A 17,706-nucleotide genomic window follows, 5' to 3' on the forward strand; every position below is an offset into this window, starting at 1 on the left:
CAAATGTTAATTGATTCAAAATTGTATCACCTCACAGTAATTACGTTTACTTTTAAGTTGACCAGTTCACTATCTGCTCTTATGTAAAAATGTAAAACACTTTAGATTTATATTTAAAAAAAAAAAAAACACAGGCTCCACAATAGCAACTCGATGCAACAACTCATTTTACACTTCATTCGATTCAATTGGATTAGATTGTTAATATATAATGTTATCCAAAAACATTCGTGGTTTAAATTCATATTAACATATAGATGTACATCTAGATGTAATCTCCCTAACACCTTTTGCACTCATACAGTCCCATATCACACTCACATGCTTCTCTTTGGTAGTCCATGCCAGGTTCACGCCAAACCTGCTTGACCTCATCGGAGCCAAACAAAGTCATCTTGGCCTCATGCTTCCAATATTCATCAGGCTTCTTTTCTTTAGAAAAGTTTAATCTTGCATTGAGTTCTGTTGTTCACGGGTCATTTTATAGCCATAGGTGTTGATCACAGGTTTTGTAACCTGTGGTTCAGTGAACACAGGTTTCACTTTTGTTGCATTGAGTTTCTGCTTTGAGTCCTGTATTGTCAATATAGTCTAAAGTGTTTGTTTTAGATTTTGCATATAGTTCAAGTTTTTATTTCTCAAAGTAAACATTAGCTCTACACTGCAATTAAACATTGGCAATATATGTTTGATACACTTCAATTAACAGTGTGTGTGTGTGGGTAGAGTGAGTGTGTGGATGTTAAAAACATAGCATTATACATTTGATGGTCCCTCAGACAAAGAAGGAAGCTGTGAACATGGCAGTTGGGCACCCATCTACATAATTCCACACACCAGTGCTTGAGATTGAAGTGTTTACATGGCCCAGCTGGTGCTCTGTCTGGTAATCAGCTCCTGGATAACAGGATCCTGTTCCATTCAGATGTTAACTGTCTGCTTGAAGAAGCTCTTCAAAGTCCTATTGCCATTCTGAAGTGTCACCTGAAACACAATACAAATGGTAGTCCCAAAATATAATTATGGTAAAACAAATCAACTAAGTGTTATTATTACCAATCACCTTTTTATCGGATTCATTTCAAACTCACCTTGAACCTTCTCATTATTGTATAGTACTAGCCTCATCTCCTCTCGCAGGTCATTTAGATCAATATTGCAGGTATCAAATGCTTCACTCACAAATTCAGGCACTTCTGGGCTGGTGGATATCTCATCTTCGACCTTATATAATGCAATAAATGACTCATGTTATTCGAAATTCCACACAACCTTAATAACAGTTCATGGCTCAGCTGCTACATATTCTTAACAAATCTAAGGTATTTCAGGAAAACAGAACATATTTGTCTCACATATGTTGTAGCGCAAACAAAGACAAAAAGAAAATAAAGACAATACATTATGACATAATATAAAAATGTGAAAAACTAATGTACCTCATTTGTCTGTGAGGTTGTTGTCATTGTCATTATAATGGGAGGAGTTCCGGACTTTCTCTCTACAACTCAGAAAAGAGATATCATATAACACTTTGTCAAAGTTTACACTACTATTAAAGTGCCTCATGAAATAGCTTACACTTTTCACAGCAAATGTACCACTTGGCTTGGAAAGCAAAAAGCAGTAGTACCTCTAAGATGTACATCATCTGGACTAATCCCATCTGATTCACTCTCTTTCTTGTCAGCTGCTTGTTGTTTTGTTGCCAGGGACTGGGCTGACTGCTTGATCAGGGAGACTCGGTAGAAGTAATTCCTCCAGAATGTCCTCCTTTACACTGAACACAAAAGCTTATTATTTGCTTTCCCAAATAAACCAGTTAAATGTTGCCATACTTCTTACAGACACCAATAATACTCTAGCACAACGGCACAGTTGTACACTAGAACAACATCTAGACAAACCAATTTTTTAGAAATGTAACTGTTAAGAGCTATAGTAATATAAAGTAGACAGTAACTGTTTTGGGACCATAGCAAAACGCATCTGGGCCAGTAGTTAATCTTCTTGTAGCATCACAAGAGCAACTGGATACATCTCCTCAAAGTCAAAATGGAACTGGACCCCATCTGGGGGATCACATATGAAGATCCTCTACCTGAAACACACCAAACCAGCTGGGTTACATAACAAGCATGCTGAGACATCTGCTGAGAAAGTCAACCTTTCAGAATTGTAAAGTAATTCTGAAAGTAACTAGAAGATGCCTCAGAGTGAGCACTGGGTACGGGATAATGTGTAGTCCGCTAGCCATTCTTGAAAATCAGGTCTTATATCATCCTGAAGTGATTTATTGAACACAAAACATCAGACCTCTGAATGTTAGGATGGCCCATATAATTAAATGGAACATTTTGAAGCATTGTGAAGAGCCGTATAATTAAAAGTAACTCACAAGTGAAAGAGCAAGTATTGAATGCTGAATGGTTTCTTCTTCACTGTTGCCCACTCAAGGAGGTACCACTACCTCTGGAACTACATGCCAGAGTTACGGTTAATATTCTCAGACCAATAGGACACCACAGCACAATATTTTATATCTGGGATGTATTCAAGACTTGCAGTCACACCTGTCACATCAGCAAAAGGTCTGAACTAAAGGTACCTATGAGATGACTACTTTGACAGTCGGGAGACTGTGAATGACAGAAACGGTAAACTTATTTTTGCATACAACGAAATTTGGACAAGGTTCCAACTAGGAACTAGTTCTTTGTGAAAAGCACCTCTTATATTATGAACAATACATCAAAATTAGAGACATAGTGAAAAAACTGTTTGTAGGTCCGCCTTCTTACAATACAAGGAAAACATAAATAGTGGTAGGTAATGCCAGATAGAATCAATCAAGTGTAGGCACCTTGTCAATGATAGCATCGATGGTCTCTGCTGTTCCATACAGAACGTCAGAGAGCTTCTGGAGGCATTGCTTGACAAACTGAAGAGGAATCCTGCACAGAAAAGGTTACAAAAAGTATTGCCTTCATCCTAAGCTTTTCATCTTCAATGGCAAATTCTGTCATATTGCCACATCAATTTGGAGGTTCCGATCATGTAATTAAAAATAAGGTATAGGTAGGTAATATATGCTTTGACAAGAACTTCACCAGATTTCCTGCTGCCCTAAAGAGCATGTTACCTAGACAGGTTAGATATATATTACTCTCCACAATTAAAAACGCTTACCACTCAGTCCTTCTTGCTGAGCGGATTCCTCCTTAAAGCGGCTGCTTGGTTCTGCGTTGGTGTCACATTGTTGCGTAAAATTTACTCATAGCAATTCATGCTCCCAAAGGTTGCGCGTGTTGCCAAGCAATTCACCGGCAGAACAATAGGCTTGCGTAAAATGGCGCAAGTCTAGAAAAAGGGATCGACGCACGCAAGACGTGAAAAGACGCGCAAGGGGCGCGCAAAGGCCTCTTGCGCTTACGCTTGCGCCTCTGACCATAAATCAGGCTTTAGTGCCATCATCTCCCACATTTAGCTCATTTTGTTGGATCTCTCCGTTGCTGTCAGTCATCTGGTCAACTTTTTTCTTTCAGTTTATTTTCATTTGAGTTATGAAAACCAAATAACAAACCCAAACCTTTCAACATTATATAAAACAATAAAGCAAATAGGATTCTTTATAGATATTGATAGGTGAAAAATTCACCCTAGTTACCTCAGGACTCCGGAGCTGCATAAAAGTATATTTATTAGACAAACAACAACAATTGCAATTGGGCTCCCCTCCCAGCACAAGGCTGAAAGTGAAGGCAATGATAAACCCATCGCACAAGGTTTATATAGTCAGAAGTTTAGCTTTCAGCAGGGATGATCACGTGGTGGATTTCTCACGTCCGAAGCTCCAAGTCTTGCAAGGATGGTAGTTTTGCACAAGGTCGGAAGAAGCACAGTTCGACCCTCCTTATCGGCTCTGGTCTAAACATGCTCTTGTTCATATGCAGCCTAAGTGGCACCTAATATTCTAGTTACACATACACAGAGAAAAGTCATGCTCCTGCTTTCATAAGCACATGATTCATACAAGGAATATATTAATACAAGGCACTTGGCATACTTGTTCATACATACGTACTGCTAGGACAGTCGCAAAGTCACTAGGGTAAAAAAAGAATACGTCACTTGACCCGTACCCTATTGGATGAGAACTCTTATGGCATCGAGTCTTAAGGCCCTTGCATGCTTCTAAAGGGAGCATGAATTGCTAGGTGCTTACGCGTTGCGTTGGGGGTGTTGCCAAGCAATTCACACCCAGAACAATAGGCTTGCGTAAAATGGCGCAAGTCTCGAAAAGGGGGCCGACACACGCAAGACGTGAAAAGTCGCGCAAGGGGCTTGCGCGGCCTCTTGCGCTTACGTAACTGAGCAGAAATCAGCCTTTAAGGCCGATATATGCTCAGTTTCAGACGCAATGCGTAAGCACGTAAGCACGTAAGCACGTAAGCACATAAGCGCAAGCATTTCACCGCCATAACAATAGAAAAAGGGGCCGACGCACGCAGGACGTGAAAAGTCGCGAAAGGGGCGCGCAAGGGCCTCTTGCGCTTGCGCCTCTGACCATAAATCGACCTTTACCTATGCATGCAGTCAGTTCAAAAACACAACAAAGTCTTCAGGTCAGCAGCAGAGGCGTCGTTAGGTCCAATCGCTTGAATATTTTAAGCCCTGAAAACTAAGGCGGCACAACCACAGACAGACTATGTCACAAAGTGGTACGTGACTTGCAGCATCCGAAGGACGGGGAAGTAATCAATCGCTGCACATTGTACACAACACTTTTTAATCTTTTGATCTGACACAGAAGGTATTTACCCTTTTAAATAGCTTCAGGCAGCCATGAGCCAGTTACCTAAATTACATTTTCACTACGTGGCCCAATGACCCAACCTGATTAGATCCCTACAAATACTTATACTAAACTGCGGTACTCATTGATAACTGAAACTGCGATCAGAAAAGAAACACACCAGGAACAAGAATGTAATGGTAATTCATATTTAATATTTACAAACACGTCAGATATCTGCCGGATAATTAAGGCCCCCTCGGTTGTGATTAAGATGATGGAATATCCATGGGACACTTATTCTTCAGGAATCTGGGAAGAGAATTGGCAGATATTACACACATGCAGGATTTCAAAGACCTGTGTGCAAATAAGCACCCATCTAAATATTTTTTTTTTTTGCAGTATAACACACTCACCAACCCATAGTCATCAACATATGAATATTTCTGTTCTCTGTAATGTTTCCGCTTGGTCATGAATGTAAGGACAATCCAGTCACAAACAACTGTGACCTGCAGACAAGAAGAAACACGCAGAAACAATAGCCTACGCTTGCATTTGCCAGACTGCCAGGAGCATTTTTGGCTTGTGGACTGTTTACACTGAACCATTAGTCAATACTGCCACCTGCTGGCGTATCAAAACAGACAGTGCGTACAGATGGAAATGCGAGTGTGAGGGGTTTGAGCTCTTTTTTTAACAAACAAGTCATGATGTCCCTTGACTGTCAGATGACCCCTTATACTGGGGCCCCTGTTGTCCTGTTTCATTACATGCATGGAGTACTGTTAGGCTATTACAGCTTCTTTCCTATGTATAATGTATGTCTGTCTGTCTGTCTCTCTCTCTCTCTCTCTCTCTCTCTCTCTCTCTCTCTCTCTCTGTTCACTTCAACACTTACCAAGCCAAGGAGAGCCAGCCCAGCCCCTATGTTGAGCAGTGTTGGAACAATGTCAAATTTTCCAGCCTGAAATAATAGAAGAAGTTAAATTGTGTTGCACTATTTAATGCAGTCCATCAAACACAGTCCATCCAAATGGCTGTACTTGATTCTATAGTGATAAACTTAAACCACAGCAGCAGAGCAATCGTACCTGTCCAAATACCAAAATATCAAAGCGAATTCCATATCCTTTGATTAATGTTCTGGTCTCCTCATTGTCACCATCTTTATAGTACTTTGCAAACCTATGAGAGGAGGGACAGTTTACTTGGATGTGAAACGTAGGTGTCTATAATTAAAAACACACACTAAAACCCCATACCTGAAGTTATATCCTGGAGAAACTGTGTTTGTTGGATCCTTGTTGTCAAGCCGCCGGAAGTTGTATCGTGGCACACACCAGGATCCTGGCATATCCAGATCACAATCCCATCTGATCTGAACCCCCATCACTCCACCCTGAGTAGAGAGAGGTTACTTATACAAAGCACAGTGTAAATATGCTGTTATCTAATGTACCTGTATCTGCAAAAGACCATCATCATATATGAAGGATGAATCCCATATCACTCAAATTTATATTAGAACGTTGCAGAACAGACTAGATAGATAGATTGAGGAAAAAGCAGCACTCTAAAGTAGTGATTGGTCAAAACTGATTGAAGTTGTACTTAAAAAGGTCCAACATTAAATAGGATGATGGTTTGAGGGCCTGTAAATGCTATACAAAATACTGTTATGTCAATGACAAAGGTGATATTTACACAGCTCTTTAAGGTGGGCATCACTTCTGTCACGAAAGAGGAACAATTCACTAATTTCTTCAGTTCCCTACCAAAAATGTGACTACCTATATCCAAAACACCCAAAGAGCACATACATGAACTGCCATGGTCTGGAAGTCTTCTTCTGCTTCTTCCACCATGTCTTTGAGCCTGAAGATCGGACATTCTGGGTCGGTAGAACGGTTAAAAACACAGTGCTCAAGATAGGAGCTATTTATCTGTGGGAGGATATTCCTTCTGCAATCGCAAAAACCATGACATATTATTTAGCATGCTTAATGTTGTAGTAACTGTAGTTGAATCGGCATATTCCAGAAATACAAAACATAATGATCGTTTATATACAAAACCAAATTTTGAAATTCCATTAGCAAACAATGTCCAGTTTAATATCAACAGATTCCTGTAGTATCAGGGGACTGCTAACCTGGTGGGAGGCTCTAACTGACACATGAATTTCCAAGCTGAGCAGTGAATATGTTGGCTCATAACATCCCCACAACCGCCTCTGAGGAAGTGTGTGATGGTTCTTCCCTGTTCTGGAGCAGGTAAGGTTACCAAAAGAAACATTTCCTCCTGGCTCACCTAGTCTTACTCGCTTATTAAAGCACACTCTTAGAAAATGAAAACTCTTGTCAAGTTGAATGAATTACTTGTTAAAGTTGAACTTTGGAAATCGGATGTTGTTTTTCACCAGCACTGTGAAGTTTTCTGCATCTGCTAACATTGGAGGACTAGAGAAACATAAAAAAAAGAAATGTATGCCATCAGATTAAAAACATGACATCAACACAACCACAACACATTTCTCACTTCCTCTGCAGTTTTGACTAAACAAAAGAATTGACCTTAACAAATACACTTACTTAGGCGGTTCATCATCTCTTTCCAAAGGACACCAGGCAAGGACCTCACAGGTTTTAACAGTGTGATTGAAGTTCACACATCTTCCTGTCTGCACACCTATGGGAGGTGATAGAGCCAATCAGATTTGTCTGTGAAGGTCACCATATACCACACATAAAAAAAGGACACTCATACTATTCTTAAAATCAAATATTTAAGAATTTATGAACATACATATCATAAATTAAAAAGAAGTCTATTATAGCCTACCATTTCCTCTGGGACCTCTGAATCCAGCCTTGCAGTTCTTGTCTGAGGAGCAGATGGAAGCAACGCTTGGGATCTGAGTGGAGAGAGTAACGCCTTAGATGCACACAAACTAGAAGGCATTTAGATTTAAAACAGGCAAATATATGCCTACATGAAAAAGTTAAGTAGAAGAGCAGAGATACTCAGTGAAGATATTCATGCTGACAAATAAGAGTTCAATTGACTTGGAATGAAAAGTATGGTAGTCCACTGCAAGCAACACATGACTCCATCTATAAAACAAGTGTTTCCGTCTCTCCTGATAAATCACAGTGAACATTCCAAGAGTTCAGTTCTACTTGAATTTGATACTTTGATGCTGTACTTTGGACTCTGAGTCTGCCAACTTACACGCTCTTCAAGCTGGATAATGTTTGACTAAAACTAAAAGTCATCTCTGCCATCACAGTACCTCTGCACAGTGCGTTTGTGTTTGATTCTGTGTCACAATCAGGTTTGTCAGCACAAAGAATGAGCTCTCCTCCTGGGAAAAGAAAAGTGAAATCAGCTGCACAAAAGCCTTGTGTCTCTGTCCAACTATGTAATGTTAAATGTAATGATTAAACTTCAAAATAATTACTTCAAATGTCGCTATTTTGCATTTTAATCAAACATGGAGGCACGTGAATATGACAGTGTATTACAAATGTATCCTTGAGGAATAAAGCATACATCCCAACACCATAAAGAGTGCACCCAAAACCATGTAACGTAGCCTATTTATCCAGAGAAGAAATCGATCAGTGTATTCAGATCCAACGTGTCAAAGGTGAAGGAAAGACCTTCTGCCAACCCATGTGGGAAAATTTAAAAGATGGTGTTTCTTTTGGTGTTGGATATCGCTTGTACCTCCTCTTCAAGATATCTTGATGGTACCTGAGGCGGAATTATGTAGTCAGCGACGTCCCAAACCCGGAGGCCAAGGTCAGATGTGTTCGTGACAGCAATTCCCTTCACTTTGGTGGTAACCGAACTGAGAATGGAGTCTGTGTCCTGGTAGCCTTTATTCAATACGCAGACATACCTGTGCACAGAAAACAGACGGATGGGAAGTGAGTGAGCCCTCTATTAATTTGGATAGGTATGCAAACAAATACTATTCCACTTTGATTCCGAATCGCTGAGTTAAATGCTTCTCAGTAGGCTGAATCTCAGAACCTACAATGGTGTGGATGTTTGACTGACCTCGCCCGAAGAACACTCACCCGATTATGTAGGCGATTACTAAGGCCTGGGTGATGCGATTGATTGCTCCAACTTTCTTACTCCGTATAACCAATATTTTCGGTGTCGAATAGTCAAAAAAAAGCTGACAGATCGATACGCAACAGTTGTCTTTAGCATGTGTCATTGTACCGACATCTATCCTCTTCCATTCGAAAGTGAAGATTCCAGTCCCGTTTAACTCTTCCTCTTCTCGACTGCACGCCCAATCAACCACGAGTTCTAAAAGACATTAACCTGCATCCGATGTTTTTCCTCTTTAAACCACAATATTGTATCTTGTGTCTTCTTCAGTAAATTGTGTGGGGTGTTTTTGTGGGGGGAGGAAACTGAAGTAGCCGATATTACCCAAGTCGTTGAAACCATGGAACATGGATTAATGACTTCAAAATTAATCAGACGGAGATTTGACTATGATGGCCCATTGTCCAGGAAAGAGCGTCATTTTAACCCATTCACTTTCCACATCTGTTTATTGCATTACTCACGTGGGTGTGAACTAGCCTATCGTACTGACAAATGTTTTAATCAATAAATAGCAACTCACATTTCTAAAGGCAATATTATCGCAACTTTATAGACGATCTTTACGTTCTATGGTGCTCAGTCGGTGTCCATTCAAAATCTGATTACACTCCAGAATTGAAACAAGAGGAAGTTTTGCCTGCAGTCAGTTCCGTGGCCGTCGACACTTAGACACGTCACTGGACTTCAGGCCGTATTGTAGTAGAGCGATTCTGCATGATACAATTAAGAAAAAGGCCCAGCGTTGGAAGGGTTTGTGGCGCACTTCTGCTGAAATCTGTGTTTTTCTACATCCCCGGGGTGGATTTTGACAATATGTTGTAGCCTATAGGCACATTCAGAAAAGAGTGATATGTGAAAGGGCATTGCATAAGTTTGATTACTCGATGGATGATTGTGTTGTAAAAGTATATTATAAGCTCTTGCGCTTTGGCCTCACTTGTTGCCATAGGTTTATTAGCTGTTTCAGATTTTAAAGTGTTCTTTAATGGTTCATAATTCAAACGTGTAGGCTACATTTTGTATTTGGCCACAGACACAACAAATGGACATTAACCTCATGCAAAAGTCTGCCCTACAAAGCCAAAGAGCAGTAAGTGCAAAAACCCCAAACTGAGAAAAACAGCTTTTTGTGTTTTTTTTTACACCAAGTAAAAGTTTTAAATTATATTTAACAACAAAATGTATAATTAGATAGATTAAAGTGAGGTGAACACCACCCTTTAATTTTTTTTTTACATTTTTGCAAAATCTGGTAATTTTATAGGCTATACTGCGTTTTGCCTTTGTATTACTGCTTAAAATTACACACGCATACATTAAGGTATTGCATGTAGAATCAATGCAAACTGCAGTAAAGACATATACTGCACTTGGCTTGGTTTTACTCTACTTTTCTATAAACACTGCACACTGCAAATTTAAATTGCAAATATTTACATGAAACAGTTTATTGATCAACATAAAATTTTCACAGATTGAAGAGCTGACCCTGCACTTTCAATTTCTGCAAAAAAAATGGAAAAAATGCACATACTGCTCTTTGCCTTTGTAGGGCAGAAGTATACTGTAGGGTTACACAAGTGAATAAAGTAGCTTTATTGTCTCAGGCTGATTCTATCTGAGGTCTTGTTACATGGGAGCATGCAGGATTACGGTCATTTGTAATAGGCTACTGTAAAAACAAATCACTTTTTAATACTTGAATTTTAACCACCACTGCCAGTTGTACAACAGCACTGATTCACATGAAGAGTCTGAGGATCTTGGGTTTGTAGGCCTGAACCGTGCTGCCATCCATGGTGTTTACCCACTCCTGGGCATTGAGAACGATCTGATGAGTCTCATCGAAGAGCTCTGGACCAATTGCTGCCCGTACTCTGTCCCTCCAGGCACTCAGTTTGGGTCTGCCCTCAAACACGTTCAGACCAGATCCCACAGGCTGCAGAGATAGAGCACAATGTCAAAGTCGGTTTTATATTATAGCAGTTATAATGTAACAGTCGGTCACAACCTAATTGGTAAATTCGGACCTTTGCAACATAGTAGGCCAATGCTGACTCAGGACAATTACAAGAGAACCATGAAGAATAGTGAAGACATACGTAACTATGTGCCACCAGATAGTCCATCGGTTATATTTGCATAGAGCCAGTTGACATTATTTAAAAAGTAAAATGTTCCATTTTTCAGAAGGTCTGGTGTCTCGCACAGCCTATGCTTGACATACCATACATCAATCATTCAGCATGTCTGCTAATCGTGTGTCTTAGCCAAAGCAGCAGGTGTACTCCTTTAGCCATTCACTTAAAAAACAACCAGCTTTCACCCAAATTGCTGTCTACTCCTTCAATGTTATGTTTGTAAATGTAAACAGTGTAAACTGTGATGTGACCACTTAATGTTGTTCAGAAAATGCCAATTGGGAGCCATAGTGCCCAAGTTTAGAGAAGCGCGTACTTCATGTACATCTTACCTGCATGATCTCCACAATAGCGACAAGATCAGCCAGGGAGATTTCGTCCCCAGCTATGAAAGGTTTCTCTTCAAGGAACTTCTCCTCAATAAGTTTAAGAGACCCATCAAGATCTTCCAAAGCTGCAGCCATTTTTTCTTTAGGCACTTCCTCTCCTAACATTTTGGGAATCAAGAGCTAAAAATAAAGACAATGGTTTGAGAGGAAGAATCGTGAACCTCAAAATGCACAGGTAAAGCGCTATTTATCAATACTGTTTGAGGTTTGAGAGAGCAGTTGAGTTTTACGCACGATCGACAAAAAGCATGTTCACAAGTATCCAGTATACTTAGAACACGGACACCATTCTAAGCTCTGCAAAGTTTTGGAGCACAACTTTGCGTATGACCGTACTTACCCTTAGCCAGAACACTTTGGCGCCCTGCAACCGTATAGCTGTGTGTTGCCAAGAGAGGTATTCATTCACACGCGCACGCTTGTGAATATCGGCCGGATACCAGTGGTCTGGAGTTTGGAACTTTTCTGACAAGTACGTCATGATTGCAATGCTACAGAAAGTATGAATGTGATAAAAGCATACATTATTAAAGTGACAACAACCCTTCGCTTGTCCCATTTGACCCAAACCCATAGGCTACCCAAAATAGTGCAACCAGACTAGCTCACCCAAGTGGAACTGTGAAAACATCGAAAGTGCAATTGACAGAACTAGGCTACCACAAATCACGGGAAATTCATGTTTTCCTGAGCGGATACTGTAGTTACATGGACTCTTTAGCCTATAGTGAAAAACAAAACAACCTAATGTTGTCACCATCAACAGGCAACCATTTTTAATTTAAATTCATGGATTAATTATACAATTAAACGGACCGTCTGACTTTTATGTATATAACCTATTTACCTTTCAGCCAAGCAGAAGTCAACATCGCGCATAGCAGGGGCTTTCCTGATCATGTTGATTTTCCCAAATTCCTCTGCATACTGCTCCCCTGGTATTAAAATCGTGCAGACCGTCAAAGTTTATGTGTGGATAAAGTGCATTCTCCTCCAAAACGGATGTTTTAAATTCAATCTGCAAAATGGCGTGTAGGAATAGCCTAGTCTAGTTCCATTAAAAAAAAACTAAAGTCAGAGCATAACATAATGATTTAAGGAGCGCCATAACATAGTGGATGCACCTACCTCCAAACAGCGAAATCTTTTTAAAATCAAATTTGATATTGTTTCTCTTTGCAAAGATGTACACTGATCGGCATGGCTGTGAGTAAAGGTCCAAGAAGAGCTCCAAAGGCATTTTGAAAATAAGCTGTTCTGTAAAAATCTCTGCTAGTTTGCTTGTCTTCTAGTCTGTTCGAGCATTCAAAACCCCTCCCTCTTACGACACCCAAAAGTTCATACACAGGACAAACCCTGGAAAGACCTAAAGGGCACGCCACACCATCGCCTTCAGTGTGGGGTTATACGCCAGGGAAATGGTGACGTTAATGCCATGATTTTATTATAGGCTACACATTTAGTATTATGGGGAAATGTACCATGACTTGCAATTAACTTTGGTTAACAGAGTGGGTACTATGAAGAGGAGGGGCCAGGCGAGCGATTGTAGTACATTTAAAGTGTAACTTCACCCCGAGCGCTGAGCCTAAATTGCATAATTTTGTGCAAAAATGCTATAAAGTGAGCAAGCTTAGGACAGGCATTATAATTCTTTTTATATACATTTTATGCCATAGGGACTTTTCCAACATAGCCCACTTCCACTCTATTTGCGCCTTCACATGGAGGGTCTGCCACAACTGACGGGGAGTAGAAGTGGGTTATAAATCCCCCCGTCTGCATCATCAGCCATATAGAACACTATATCTGTCATCATTGGTCTGCATCATCAGCCATATAGAACACTATATCTGTCATCATTGGTCTGCATCATCAGCCATATAGAACACTATATCTGTCATCATTGGTCTGCATCATCCATCAGCCACATAGAACACTATATCTGTCATCATTAGTCTGCATCATCAGCCATATAGAACACTATATCTGTCATCATTGGTCTGCATCATCAGCCATATAGAATTAAGCAATAAGCCCCAAGAGGCCGTGCTTTGCGCTGATTTTAGAACAGGTAAGGGAGTTGTTAGGCACGACGCGAAGCGGAGTGCCGTTAAACCCTAGCCTGGATACCAGCCTGAACTCCGCCCACAAAATTTTTGGTCCGGGAGATTCAGTCTGGAGTCGAGCTAGTTGGGAGGGTTTAAACGGCCCCGAAAAGGGATCTGACCATTCAAATTGTAAGGGCGGGCTTTATACGTTGATGGACAGACATAGATAGCATACCGGTATACATCGAACAAAGATGGCGCCGTCTCGGGAGCTTAGTGGGACATATTTGATATGATTTAAGGTATCTACACGACTTTTTTTATGTCTACATTGACTCGGTTAGTTGTGTATACGCAACACCAATGTTGCCTAGGATTGTAGGTCTTAACTTATGCACTCTAGACCATTATTGAAAGGTTATGCTAACAGCGTAGACAAAAAGAACATTAGAACGAATGGTAGCTTCTAGCCTTGAGTGCTAATTAAGTAACGTCTCAACAGATATTGACAGCGCATTCATTTTGAAAGAGGAACAGAGAAACGCGATCAAGGCATTTGTCGATTGAAAAGATGTTTTTGCCGTCCTTCCTACGGGATCAGGTAAAAGTTTAATCTATCAGATGGTAATAATACTACGTTGCTCTGATTGGTTCTAGGTATCCAATTCAGCGAAGAGGAATTTTCTTTCCTGGTTCGTTGAAACACGCCCCATAATCACAGCCCAGTGGTCCGGTCTCAGACTCATATTCTGACTAGAATTATGAGTATGACATCGTCAGGCTAGTTAAACCCTAGCCTGGATACCAGCCTGAACTCCGCCCACAAAATTTTTGGTCCGGGAGATTCAGTCTGGAGTCGAGCTAGTTGGGAGGGTTTAAACGGCCCCGAAAAGGGATCTGACCATTCAAATTGTAAGGGCGGGCTTTATACGTTGATGGACAGACATAGATAGCATACCGGTATACATCGAACAAAGATGGCGCCGTCTCGGGAGCTTAGTGGGACATATTTGATATGATTTAAGGTATCTACACGACTTTTTTTATGTCTACATTGACTCGGTTAGTTGTGTATACGCAACACCAATGTTGCCTAGGATTGTAGGTCTTAACTTATGCACTCTAGACCATTATTGAAAGGTTATGCTAACAGCGTAGACAAAAAGAACATTAGAACGAATGGTAGCTTCTAGCCTTGAGTGCTAATTAAGTAACGTCTCAACAGATATTGACAGCGCATTCATTTTGAAAGAGGAACAGAGAAACGCGATCAAGGCATTTGTCGATTGAAAAGATGTTTTTGCCGTCCTTCCTACGGGATCAGGTAAAAGTTTAATCTATCAGATGGTAATAATACTACGTTGCTCTGATTGGTTCTAGGTATCCAATTCAGCGAAGAGGAATTTTCTTTCCTGGTTCGTTGAAACACGCCCCATAATCACAGCCCAGTGGTCCGGTCTCAGACTCATATTCTGACTAGAATTATGAGTATGACATCGTCAGGCTAGTTAAACCCCCTTACCTGTTCTAAAATCAGCGCAAAGCACGGACTCGCGGGGCTTATTGCTTTTCTAAACCTGTTACTACACATAATTGATATGGTTTCATAAATAAAGACAATTCAATTTAAGAAACAATAGTTTAATGATAAACCGTCATTCGTCCGCCACTAAAAATTATAGTTCCTAAATAAATCGTTGCCACGCAACCCTTGAAGCAACGCAACAGCCAGATGGAACACTGGGTATGAAATGCGCTATATGAATGCCTTGCCATTCGCTGCGCAGTAATATGGAATGTAATCAGGTCAAATTGTAAGGTAATGCTGGATTTTAAAACGGCTTTTAGCCAATCACAATCAAGGATTTGAACAATCAGGTTTAGAACACTACTAGGGTTGCGTGGCAACGATTTATTTAGGAACTATAATTTTTAGTGGCGGAAGAATGACGGTTTATCATTAAACTATTGTTTCTTAAATTGAATTGTCTTTATTTATGAAACCATATCAAATATGTGTAGAAACAGGTTTAGAAAAGCAATAAGCCCCGCGAGTCCGTGCTTTGCGCTGATTTTAGAACAGGTAAGGGAGTTCAGTGCAAAGCACGGCCTCTTGGGGCTTATTGCTTAAATCTGTCATCATTGGTCTGCATCATCAGCCACATAGAACACTATATCTGTCATCATTAGTCTGCATCATCAGCCATATAGAACACTATATCTGTCATCATTGGTCTGCATCATCACTCAGCCATATAGAACACTATATCTGTCATCATTGGTCTGCATCATCAGCCATATAGAACACTATATCTGTCATCATTGGTCTGCATCATCACTCAGCCATATAGAACACTATATCTGTCATCATTGGTCTGCATCATCAGCCATATAGAACACTATATCTGTCATCATTGGTCTGCATCATCAGCCATATAGAACACTATATCTGTCATCATTGGTCTGCATCATCAGCCATATAGAACACTATATCTGTCATCATTGGTCTGCATCATCAGCCATATAATAATAATAATAATACATTTTATTTATATGGCGCCTTTCAAGAGACCCAAGGTCGCCTTACAACATTGAAAAAATTAAAAATACATTGAATTATAAAAATACATTGAAAAAAAAATACATTGAATTATAAAGAAAATACATTGAATTATACATTATATGGCAACAACTTTACAGGTTATAGGCCTGCTTAAACAGGTGTGTTTTGATTAGTTTTTTAAAAAGAGCGATTGAGTAAGGGTCAATGTTCCTGATGTCAGGGGGAAGGGAGTTCCAGAGGTGAGGGGCAGAGCGGCTGAAGGCTCTGGATCCCATGGTGGACAGATGGGCTTGGGGGACGGTCAGGGTGATGGAGGAAGCAGACCTGAGAGACCGGGTAGGGACATTGATGTGGAGGAGGTCAGAGAGGTATGGAGGGGCGAGGTTATGGATTGCCTTAAATGTGTGGAGGAGGATTTTGAAATGTATGCGGTGTTCAATGGGAAGCCAGTGGAGTTGATGCAGAACGGGGGTGATGTGATTGATGGATGGCGTCCTAGTGACGATACGGGCAGCAGCATTTTGTACCAGTTGGAGTTTATGGATGAGTTTGTGTGGGAGACCAAAGAGAAGGGAATTGCAGTAGTCCAGGCGGGAAGTGACAAGGGAGTGAACCAGGATTGCGGCGGTGTTGGGAGTGAGTGAGGGGCGGAGGCGGTTGATATTGCGGATGTGAAAGTAGGCAGATCGAATGGTGTTGTTGATGTGGGTATGGAATGATAGGGTGCTGTCGAGGACAACACCCAGGCTTTTAACCTGAGGAGAGGGGGTAACCAAGGAGTTATCTATGGTGAGGGTGAAACTGGGGTGTTTGGTGAGGGTGTGTTTGGAGCCAATGAGGACTGCCTCAGTTTTTTCACTGTTAAGCTTCAGGAAATTTGAAGAAAACCAGGATTTGATTTCCTGTAAACAGGCACAGAGGGAGGAGGGTGGGAAGGTGGAAGTGGGTTTGGTGGAAACGTAGAGCTGGGTGTCATCCGCATAACAGTGGAAATGAATATTGTATTTACGAAAAATCAGTCCAAGTGGGAGGAGGTATATGATGAATAGGATAGGGCCAAGGACAGAGCCCTGGGGAACACCAGTGGAGAGGGGGGATGGGTGGGATGAGAAGGATTTTAACTGGATGAATTGAGTACGTCCAGAGAGATATGAGCGGAACCAGTCCAGGGGTGTGTGAGTTATGCCAATGGAGGCTAGCCTGTCAAGGAGGGTGGAGTGGGATATGGTGTCAAAAGCTGCGCTCAGGTCGAGGAGGATGAGGATGGATAATAGTCCAGAGTCAGCTGCCATCAGGAGGTCATTAGTAATTTTGATGAGGGCCGTTTCTGTGCTGTGGCGGGGGCGAAAACCGGATTGGAATTGTTCATAGAGGTTATTGTTGGAGAGATGGGCATGGACCTGTGATGCCACTACCTTTTCCAGGATTTTTGAGAGAAATGGCAGTTTGGAGATGGGACGAAGGTTATTGAAGTTGTTGGGGTCTAAACCAGGTTTTTTTAGCGTGGGTGTCACTGCAGCAGATTTAAGAGAGGATGGGACTGAACCAGAGGTCATGGAAGAATGGACAATGGCAGTTATCAGGGGCAGTAGAGAGGGGAGGGAGGCTATAACCAGGGAGGATGGCAGTG

The 17,706-nt window shown here is 41.0% G+C and overlaps 2 protein-coding genes and 1 pseudogene across 3 annotated transcripts; all 3 read right to left on the bottom strand.

Annotated features, from left to right (window-relative positions):
* Nucleotides 1-928: 928 nt before the first annotated feature.
* Nucleotides 929-3,523, bottom strand: LOC308362073 (synapse-associated protein 1-like; annotated as a pseudogene). Its single transcript has 7 exons — nucleotides 3,482-3,523; nucleotides 2,864-2,941; nucleotides 1,964-2,097; nucleotides 1,634-1,780; nucleotides 1,440-1,507; nucleotides 1,092-1,224; nucleotides 929-984 (listed from the first exon to the last, which is right to left on the bottom strand). The product of its transcript is annotated as a synapse-associated protein 1-like (transcript).
* A 1,471-nt stretch (nucleotides 3,524-4,994) lies between these two features.
* Nucleotides 4,995-9,032, bottom strand: p2rx4a (purinergic receptor P2X, ligand-gated ion channel, 4a; the record flags this gene model as incomplete). Its single annotated transcript, XM_080835928.1, has 12 exons — nucleotides 4,995-5,107; nucleotides 5,215-5,310; nucleotides 5,700-5,765; nucleotides 5,893-5,986; nucleotides 6,064-6,200; nucleotides 6,622-6,763; nucleotides 7,180-7,260; nucleotides 7,393-7,489; nucleotides 7,643-7,715; nucleotides 8,094-8,165; nucleotides 8,558-8,705; nucleotides 8,887-9,032. The coding sequence occupies 12 exons, from the start codon at nucleotides 9,030-9,032 to the stop codon at nucleotides 5,093-5,095; spliced, it is 1,167 nt and encodes a 388-aa protein (XP_080692054.1). The 3' UTR covers nucleotides 4,995-5,092.
* A 911-nt stretch (nucleotides 9,033-9,943) lies between these two features.
* Nucleotides 9,944-12,719, bottom strand: gstt1b (glutathione S-transferase theta 1b). Its single transcript, XM_080834219.1, has 5 exons — nucleotides 12,591-12,719; nucleotides 12,310-12,397; nucleotides 11,803-11,953; nucleotides 11,406-11,582; nucleotides 9,944-10,871 (listed from the first exon to the last, which is right to left on the bottom strand). The coding sequence occupies exons 1-5, from the start codon at nucleotides 12,700-12,702 to the stop codon at nucleotides 10,674-10,676; spliced, it is 726 nt and encodes a 241-aa protein (XP_080690345.1). The 5' UTR covers nucleotides 12,703-12,719; the 3' UTR covers nucleotides 9,944-10,673.
* Nucleotides 12,720-17,706: the final 4,987 nt, after the last annotated feature.

This window comes from Sprattus sprattus (assembly GCF_963457725.1).
Source record: "Sprattus sprattus genome assembly, chromosome: 3".
In the NCBI taxonomy this organism is placed as follows: domain Eukaryota; kingdom Metazoa; phylum Chordata; class Actinopteri; order Clupeiformes; family Clupeidae; genus Sprattus; species Sprattus sprattus.

What these genes read in the sequence shown, in the direction of transcription:
- gstt1b (XM_080834219.1), bottom strand. Translation starts at nt 12,702, where the DNA reads ATGCCTTTGGAGCTCTTCTTGGACCTTTACTCACAGCCATGCCGATCA. An exon ending in GACTTCTGCTTGGCTGAAAG is followed by an intron (nt 11,954 to 12,309) that starts GTAAATAGGTTA and finishes TACTTTCTGTAG; the next exon opens with CATTGCAATCATGACGTACT. An exon ending in CCAAAGTGTTCTGGCTAAGG is followed by an intron (nt 11,583 to 11,802) that starts GTAAGTACGGTC and finishes CTTTATTTTTAG; the next exon opens with CTCTTGATTCCCAAAATGTT.